The 10,000-nt window shown below is 44.6% G+C and overlaps 1 protein-coding gene across 17 annotated transcripts in view; it reads left to right on the top strand.

Annotated features, from left to right (window-relative positions):
• Nucleotides 1-10,000, top strand: part of cast (calpastatin) — a 57,330-nt gene that overhangs the window by 7,455 nt on the left and 39,875 nt on the right. Inside the window, exon 1 of one of the 17 annotated variants that reach the window (XM_063210910.1) lies at nt 4,600-4,864. The exons of 14 other annotated variants lie outside the window; for them this stretch is intronic. In XM_063210910.1, coding sequence (XP_063066980.1) covers nt 4,784-4,864 — 81 coding nt within the window. In that variant the 5' untranslated portion in view covers nt 4,600-4,783. Of the gene's footprint in view, nt 1-4,599; nt 4,865-10,000 lie in introns of those variants that run through there. 2 more of the 17 variants (XM_063210921.1, XM_063210926.1) reach the window with 2 other exon arrangements.

Raw genomic sequence — 10,000 nt, 5'->3', positions numbered from 1 at the left:
AGTTCTAATCGCCAATTTCTCAGTTAAAGCACTATGCAACTGCTTAGATGTGTAGGTTATATAGTACATGTATACATAGTATACAACTAACTCCAGGTGAAGACATGTCCTTGTGTTGCTTATTTGTTAGTGCTATTTTACAGATCATGCCATCTGTCTCTCTCATCATCTCTCCGTTCCTGCCTTGATGTTTGTTTTCTGACCGGTGCAGTCAAATATGATCCAGTGCCAGTCACAGCTTCTCCTGATATCAAATTGCAGTGTTGCTTCATGCATCTTTCTCAATAGTAATCATGTGAACCTAACATACGCACTGATGTAACCTGAGTGACAGCCAAGCTCATGGGGCAGCACTAGGTACTGGACCGGGGTAAGATGGTAGACATGTGAGGAGGTAGAAGGGAATAGGGAGTGGGGTAATGAGCTTCATTCAGTTGTCTCACTCCTGTGTGTGTATAACAACATCTTTTTATTTGATCACACTGTCTATCTACCTGTCTTCCTCTCTGATCATCTGCCTGGCTCTCTCTTTCTCTATACCCCCCCTCAATTGATAGCATGAGGGTTATAGAATTAATCATGTCAAATGATTAGCCCAATAATACGCTACAAAATAAATGGTCTTTGAAGTTTCCCTTGCCCTCTCTCTCTCTGCCCTCTGTGTTACTTCAAACGTTAACCTCTCCCCTGTCTGTTTATGACAGAGTTGTGATGTTGTCATATCAACAGAGGAGGGATGAGTATGTCACATGAGCGCAGATGTATCATCCTGACTTACTGCAGAATGGGGGTCCAAAACATCTTACAGCAGACACACACACACACACGTTATGCTACAAGGATATGTGTACAAACAACATCACTGTTGCTGCTCACTGATTTATTAATTTATTATTTGAAGGCCTGCCATACACCTGGCGAAGACCACATGAGATTGAAACGTTTCGTTAATAAGTCAAGTCAAGTCAAGTTTATTGTCAATTTCTTTACATGCACTGGTCATACAAAGAATTTGAAATTGCGTTTCTTGCTCTCCCATGCAGACATAGACTAATCTAGGTAAGGACATAGACAGTATAGACATAGACAGTACTCATACATGGACATAGACAGTATGGACGTAGACATTGCTCATACAGACATTTAAAGTGCAAGACTGGACAACAGAAGACTTGTAGAGAACATACATTAAGAGGAGGTATTTTGTTGTTCTTTTTCTAAAAGTCCTTTATAGCGTTCTGACATAGTAATAGTAGCATTTGAAGAAATAAATAATTAAAAAAGGTTTTTATTAAATACACCAGCAGCAGTATGTGTGTGTGTGTGTGTGTGTTTGTATGTGTTTTGTGTGCGTGTGTGTGTGTGTGTGTGTGTGTGTGTGTGTGTGTGTGTGTGTGTGTGTGTGTGTGTGTGTGTGTGTGTGTGTGTGTTTAGTGCAGGTAGAAAGTGCGGTGTGCGTCTGTGTGTGTACCTGTGTATGTGTGTGTGTGTGTGTGTGTGTGTGTGTGTGTGTATGTGTGTGAGTATGAGTTGTGTGTCAGTGTGTGTATGTTTGGGTTTAGTGCAGAAAGTGCAGTGTGCTTGTGTGTGTGTGTGTGTGTGTGTGTGTGTGTGTGTGTGTGTGTGTGCATGTGTATGTTTTGAGTTAGTGCAGGTTGAAAGTTCAGTCACAGATGTAGTAGTGCAGGTGGAATTTTCAGTCGCAGATATGGTGGTGGGGATGAGGGGGGGGGAGCGTTGTCAGTGGCCTGGCTGGCTAGAGGCTGACAGTGAAGGGAGAGTGGTTGAGTGTTCAGTATCTTGATTGCTTGATGCATCGTGCTGCTTGCAAGCCTGGTGGTACGGGAACGGAGGCGCCTGTACCTCTTTCCAGAGGGCAGGAGGCTGAACAGTTTGTGTGCAGGGAGGCTTGTGTCTTTGATGATCATCAGTGCTTTTCGGGTGAGGCGTGCGGTGTAAATGTCCTGCAGGGGAGGGGAGTGGTACTCCAATGATCTTCTTCGCTGTGTTCACAACACGCTGGAGTGTCTTCCTGTTTTTCTCCGTGCAGCTTCCTCCCCACACTGTGATGCAGCTGGACACGACGCTCTCTATGGTTCCTCTGTAGAATGTTGTCATGATGGAGGGTGTAGCACTTGCCTTCTTTAGTTTGCGCAAGAAGTAGAGACGCTGATGGGCCTTCTTCGCCAGTGATGTAGTGTTGGTGGTCCAAGAGAGGTCGTCGCTGATGTGCACTCCAAGGAACTTGGTGCTGCTCACTCTCTCCACAGCATCACCGTCGATGGTCAGTGGTGGCAGTTGTTTTTGGACCCTCTGAAAGTTGACAACAATCTCCTTGGTCTTGTTGACATTCAGCAGGAGGTTGTTGTCTTTGCACCATCTGGCCAGCAGGTCTACTTCTTCTCTGTAGTGGGTCTCATCGCCCTTAGTGATGAGGCCCACCAGTGTTGTATCATCCGCAAACTTCACTAGAAGGTTAGTGCTGTGGGTCGTTGTGCAGTCATGTGTCAGCAGCGTGAACAGCAGGGGGCTGAGAACACAACCTTGCGGAGCCCCCGTGCTCAGGGTCAGGGTGCTTGAGGTGTTATTCCCTACCCGTACTGCTTATGGTCTCTACATCAGGTAGTCCTGCAGCCAGTTGCAGAGGGAGGTGCTGAAACCTAGTTTGTCCAGTTTTCTGATGAGTTGTTGTGGTATTATGGTATTAAATGCTGAACTGAAGTCAATGAACAGCATTCTCACATATGAGTCTTTATTGTCCAAGTGGGTGAGGGCTGGATGGAGGGCAGAGCAGATTGCATCCTCCGTGGATCGCTTGGCTCGGTATGCGAACTGGTAGGGGTCCAGGGTGGGGGGTAGGGTGGCTTTGATGTGTGACAGGACTAGCCGTTCGAAGCACTTCATGATTATGGGCGTCAGTGCTACAGGACGGTAATAAGAAGCAACTATGCGCTGATTTTTCTTCTTTTTCTTCACATATGTTGTTTGATCCGGCATCTGTTTTATTGGACTTGCGCACATTCTGGACACTACTTTTGTCTGTGTACGTGTGCCTGTTCTGTCTGTAAATGCAGCCATTGTTCATGCCCTGAGCAGGGAGACTGTTCAGACAGAGTCATTTTGGGTTGGGGTGTGTGTGTGTTTTTTCTCCGTTTTGGAAATACTATAATCCTCAAAGCTCATGTGAGTTTAGGGTGTGACATGGATGAATCCTGCTTCACAGAGTGACTTAATAGAGAAGAAATGTATTGAAGACGGAAGAGTGAAATGGTGTGCTTCTTTACAGTAAAAGAAAAAAGTGGTGGTGGGTGGGTGGGTGGGGGGGTGGTACTGTGCCACAACTGGACAGTCAGTCACCATGTTATAAGTTTTTAAGGGAGTGACTTTTTGTCACAACCCCAACCATTGGTGTTGTATTGTTTTATGATCTAGCCAAATATTGGCTTTGTCAACACTGGCAGCCATCTTGTGCCAATAGAATACCTTTACTGGTGTCAGAGGGAAACAAATGCTATTTTTAATGACAAGTAACAGCCTGTATGTGTGTAAGGGTATGAAGTGCTTGTTTGCGTGCGTGTGTGTGTGTGTGTGTGTGTGTGTGTGTGTGTGTGTGTCTGTGCGCGTGCGTGCGTGCGTGCGTGCGTGTGTGCGTTTGGGCTTGGATGTGGTTCTGTGTGTGTACATGTGTGTCTGCACTTGTGTGCATGTGTCCAAGAGACAATGAGCAAAAAGTGAGTCTTGTTTCTATGTGTGAGTCATTCATTGCTTTATTGTGTTGTCCCCACCCTTTAGTGGTCATAATGACAGCACTGGGGTGTGTGATGCCTGATGAGTGAGTACACATGACCTGTGACAGGACAGAACAGGTACACTGGACTTGGCCCTCTCCGTCAGCTGTGGACTTTACAGTACATTGCGTTTACAGTATATTGCAGTACATTGCAGTAGTACAGTAGCCTACTGGACATATCATTACTGGACATATATCATTACACTTATCACAAGGCAACTTCCATTAAAGGACACGAATGCGATAGCTGCACCAAACGAATAATGAAAGCTCAGAGATGTTGTGTGTTATCAAAGCATTTGTATTTTTAGAGGACTGCAGCAAGCTACTATCTTGTTTAATGAACACACAAGGGTTGTGTTGGCTGGGAGGTTTTTGGCTGTCTTGATATGACTGTGTGCCTTAAGACTTCCACTCGCATTGTTGTTGGCCACGCACTCCCTGTTTCCTCTGTGAGTGCTGTGTGCCAGGCCAGGGCTTGGCGTGTGTGCTCTCTCACTTTGGTGCTTTTTGTCAGTGAAGTTACACAAAGTCAGGTCAAAGTTTAACAGCTGGAATTTTTGTGATAGAATGGTGTGTGTGTGTGTGTGTGCACATGTGGGAGTGTGTGTGTTTAAGAGAGGTAGAGAGAGAGAGAGAGAGAGAGAGAGAGAGAGATAGAGAGAGTGAGAGAGAGGTAGAGAGAGAGAGAGAGAGAGAGAGAGATAGATAGAGAGAGTGAGAGAAAGAGAGAGTTGAAGCCTCTGAGTGGTCAGCTTCCTTTTCAGCCGTCCCTCTTCTCCGAGCATTTCTTATTGGCCCCTCCTCTTCTTGCTTGCCTGTCATGGTACCTCCCCCTTCCCTCGTGCTCTGCCCCTCCCCTCTCCTCTCTGGCGTGTTTGGATCATGCTGTAGCTCTCACAGAGCCCTGTTGCACCCTCACATACACACACACTCACACACACACAGCCCTGTCTGTAGAGTATACACACTAAACACGGCCAGCAAGACAACATGGGCCAGATTATCAGCTGGTTCCGTGGTCCTCCAACGCGAGATGGCCAGACTTTGCAGGATGTCGCTGTGGAGGAGCAGGTCAGTGGACTCCCTGTGTTTTATTCCCATAATGGGAGCAGTGTGTGTGTCTGTGTCTGTGTGAGTGTGTGTACCGCTGAGAAAAGAACTGTCTGTACTCAGCTGCGCTGCATCCCAAAACTTCCAAGATCTTGTACTTTAATGTGATTTATTTAGGAGGGGTGCTGTTAGCTTGTATTAGCGACGTCCACTGAGTGTTGTCGTTGTTTTGTTGTTGTCTGGTCCTGTTGGGAAAGACTTTGTGGTCGCGCGTGCAAGACTCAAACTGTGTCTGCTGTGAGAAGTTAGTTAGGAATGGGTGTGTGTCGGTAGAGCAGCAGCGATTCTTTGGCAGTGAGCCAAGGCAGCCCTGCGAAGGGAGGAGGAGACCAGGAATTTCAGCAGAGCTGAGCAGCAGAGAGAGAGAGTACTGGGGAGGACTTGAAACTCAAACTGGAAACAGGGAAAAGTGAGACTAGACAGGCAGAGAAGGGGGAAAATGAGAAAGTGAGATGGAAGAGCTGGGGCTGGGGCTGTGCTCAGAGAGACACTGTGCCCTCTGTTCACTGGCCACTGGCCTCGCAGTGTGTTGGAATCCAGTGGTGTCATTTTTAGGAAGGAATTACGAGTGGGCATCAGTCTTCACTATGTTGGTGCTACTGTGTGTGTGTGTGTGTGTGTGTGTGTGTGTGTGTGTGTGTGTGTGTGTGTGTGTGTGTGTGTGTGTGTGTGTGTGTGTGTGTGTGTGTGTGTGTGTGTGTGATGTCATTCAGTTAAGATGTGTAGTCAGTGTTTGGACAAGCTCAAACAACACAATGGCTTGTATCCTGTTTTTTCCCTATGGCTGACTAGATTAAAACAGTTGAGTGTTTCCTGGTTGCTTGGATGCATATCAAGATGTTGATTTGTGAGTTTTTTCTTTAATATGGGAGGTAAAAACCTCTCTCCCAGAGAGCAATGTGACCTGTGTTTGGTTGTGCAATACAAAATGTGTCATCATTGCACACGTGTGTTAGGGCTTCTAAAGTGGGTGCCATGGTATTCTGATATCCTGGTTTAAAGTCCTGGTTGTGTGTGTGTGTGTGTGTGTGTGTGTGTGTGTGTGTGTGTGTGTGTGTGTGTGTGTGTGTGTGTGTGTGTGTGTGTGTGTGTGTGTGTGTGTGTGTGTGTGTGTGTGTGTGTGTGTGTGTGTGTGTGTGTGTGTGTGTGTGTGTGTGTGTTGCTTGACTGAGTACCAGAGGCACCCCAGGAACACATAGTGTACATACCCAGTGTGCAGTGAGCTTCTTCCAGGTTCAACACGGCTTTCCAAGTAAATGAAGGAACACACACACACAGAGACAGAGAGAGAGAGAGCATTAGCTTTTGCTACAGGTCTTTTTAGCAGCTCCACTCCATTTCCTGAACACACTCTGCCAGTAAATAACAAATAAATAAACACAAACACTAGCACTCTGACCACACACACACACACACACACACACACACACACACACACACACACACACACACACACACACACACACACACACACACACACACACACACACACACACACACACATACACACACACTCTCACTCTCTCTCTTTCTCTCTCTCTCTCTCTCTCTCTCTCTCTCTCTCTCTCTCTCTCTCTCTCTCTCTCTCTCTCTCTCTCTCTCTCTCTCTCAAAGACACACTAACGTATGCCACCTTACAGAATGCACCAGTCTTCTCTACACAGTGCAAGTGGTATGTTTACTTGAAGCACCAGCAAACATCCCTTTATCCCTTTTGGCCAAGATGTGCTGAGTTGTTGGAATGAGAACTATGGTAGCAGCAGGCCACTGTTTAGGCATAACATTTTTCTTCGGTAGTCTGGTGCGAGATAAGAGGTGATTTTGGGGGGAAATGGAATGTCCTCTGTTGCAGTGATGTTGAGCTGTGCTCGCTAAACAGCATTGATCAGACAACAGAGTAATGGGAAGTGGCTTCAAGGCCTAACTACATGTGTTTGAATGCATTTGTCCATTAAGGAGTATCCGAATGTGCATGAGTGCAACGTGCGTGCGTGCGTGTGTGGATGCATCCGTGCGTGCCAGTGGTCTATGTGTTGTCATGCATTTTCTGCTTTTAGAAGTGGACTGCCCAGCATGTTAACCTTGATGGTATTTTTAGTGAGTGTGTAATATTCATACACGCAGACTCACATATGGACACGCACACACAAACACACGCATACACACACACCGCATCATGCCTGCCCTGCCTCCCCCAGCAGCAGTAGAATGGCATGCTCTTGTGCACTCTTCTGTTCTGCGTTACATAAAGTAAGTTGAATTATTTGAAGAGCTCTTTTCCAAAATGAGATATATCCATTTTATAGAATGTTGGGAATAGGGCTGCACAAATAATCGAAAAATAATCACAATCGTGATAACATAGTGAAATCGAACTCATGATTTTAATCATGACTTAATCGTGGCAATAGTGACCTACTTTTGAGAGCGTCCTTGAAGCCAGAACATACTGACAGGCTGGTGTTTCTGGCCTGAAATCTGTCCACTTAAGTTTCATGCTATTGCCTTTACATAATTATTACAATTCATTTTATTTTGCTCATCCCGTATGTAATTCATTCTTGGTTATATTTCATCTTGTTATCATTTTCAAAAAAATCTGCAAAAATCAATAATCGTGATTAATAATCGTGATTATGATTTTGACCAAAATAATCGTGATTATGATTTTTTCCATAATCGTGCAGCCCTAGTTGAGAAACTTACATTTTTGTATTGGGCATTCCATTGAAATGCATTGCCAAATGCATTTTTATAGAGGTTTTAAAGTATGTTCTCAAAACATTTGAATGGCAAGAATTCACACATAGATGATAGGACCTCTTAACAGTCAATTCCAATATTAGAATGCAAAAAGTCAAAAATGGTGTATATAGCGTTTTGGAAAAGAGCTCTTCATTTCCAGACCTGCAGGCACACTGCGGTAACCGGGGTGAATGTTCACCCCACGAACTAACTTTCTCTCTCTCTCTCTCTCTATCTTTCTCTCTCTCTCTCTCTCTCTCTCTCTCTCTCTCTCTCTCTCTCTCTCTCTCTCTCTCTCTCTCTCTCTCTCTCTCTCTCTCTCTCTCTCTCTCTCTCTCTCTTTCTCTCTCTCTCTCTCTCTCTCTCCCTCACACACACACAAAATATACTGTACAGTGTTTGTAGGTCTGGCTGGTTCCTTGAACTCCTTACCTTCCTATTTCATGATGTTGTGTTTTGAATCTAACCATTGGTGCAGTTATTCTGTGACACATCCATTGAGAAATCAGCAGCTGCCTGTTGAGATCTGCAAGTCTGGAGCTGTGGATAGTCTACCCCCTATGACAGCATGGAAAATGACAGACATGAGCTCACAGTGCTTCCCCCACAGGAGTCATGATGACAGTAAAAGGCTTTGACTCCTCTCTGTCTAAAGGTGATGCACAGGTCAACTTTTTGGGCAACAGCATGACTGGATCCTAACTTTGTGATCAAATGATTAAGAAAATGTGTCTTCTGCTGATCCAAGTTCTTCTGGCAAAAGTGTTGCAGTGATAAACTGTCCAAATACAATCTTACAGTACCGTTGCCCAAAAGTGTTGCTCAAAAATTTGCCATAACCTTGATACTTTAGATCAAGGCAATGAAGTTTATTTGGAACCTACTGTTCCACAGATCACATCCTGGGGAAGTGATTACAGCATGAGTGACAGGAACGCTCAGCAGGTTCACACTGGATGAAGGGCCTCAGTCAAGGGAGGTTAAGGAGATGGTAATGTCATCATATATTATGCTGACGTGGGTGCACTATCATAAGAGCAATACTATGTTTGTGGTTGTACCCTGGCGGTTGCACGTGTGCGTTGAATAAAGTAGTGACGAGTAAGGATTTTCACAGATATTTCATTCATTCCAGAATTTTACTCAAACATTCTACAGCTCCCACTGAACTCTGTGTTAAAAAAATCCTGCAAAGTGCTTGTGAGATAGTGAGAACATTTTCTATTTCTTTTCTCATCACATAGTGATGGTACTCATCAAAGGGTTGAGTGCATCACAAATACCACTATGCCAGCATGCAGGTCATGGGTTCATTTGATGTAGGATTAGTTTTTTTTTCCTTGTAGCAATACGTTTGCTGTTAGAGAAATTAATTCAGCAGTGGTTTAGCTCTGTAGCCCATGGGCTAACAGGCGAGGCTGTTAGCAAGTCACTGCTCGTACATAACAAACGTGTTTTTAATTTCAGAGAACCTAACCTCTAATTTCATAGAGAGCAGTATATCATGCCTCACTTGTGTCAGAGAGACTGAATCTCTGCTTGTGTTGTTGTCAAACTTGATGTGTAGGCATGAATCACATCTAAGTGTGAGTAGCTTCTCATAAGAAAGAAGGTGAAATCAACAGGGGTTTGATGTGTTGACTGATGTTGGTGCCGGTGCAGTATACTGGCCTTTCAGTTCCTGTAGTAAGTGCCTTGTGATGGTGGGACATTGAAAGGCAGGAAGGCAGCCAGAACTGGGTGTCAGTCACAGGATGATGGATGCTGCTGAGATGAACAGTGGGTGGTCTGTTTGATTTCAGCAAAGGGGGAAGAGGTGCCTGGAAGAGGTCAAAAACCTTTGCCCTTTTAATGATTAATTTGATACGATTTAATGATACGTAATGATACGATACAGAAAATGTCAGGTACAAAACATTTTTTACAGTTACAGTTGCAGTTCTAGAATTATCATGACAATTAAGTGTATGAGAGAGAGAGAGAGAGACTTTTTTTACTTTTAAATGCGCATTTATTGACAAAACTGAGACTGAATTCAATCCTTAACATGGCACTAGATCAGGAGAACGCCCTGAGATGGCAAGTATGGTTATAAGTAAATTAAAAAAAACATTTTTTAAAAAGTATTAAGTGTCAACCCTACATCCATAACCAAAAAAAAACTGCCTCAAAAATCAACCCAAAGTCCAAGCAAAAAACACCTCACCATCTCTTACGGAACAGAGAGAGAGAGAGGGTGCTATGGAGGGAGAGAGAGAGAGGGAGGGAGAGAGAGAGAGAGAGAGAGAGAGAGAGTGAGTTGTGACAGAGGTAGATTGACCGGGTGATTGACTGTGAACGGACATGCTGAAG

Source organism: Engraulis encrasicolus, chromosome 11 (genome assembly GCF_034702125.1).
Source record: "Engraulis encrasicolus isolate BLACKSEA-1 chromosome 11, IST_EnEncr_1.0, whole genome shotgun sequence".
In the NCBI taxonomy this organism is placed as follows: domain Eukaryota; kingdom Metazoa; phylum Chordata; class Actinopteri; order Clupeiformes; family Engraulidae; genus Engraulis; species Engraulis encrasicolus.
This window is presented reverse-complemented; position numbering and strand designations above follow the sequence as displayed.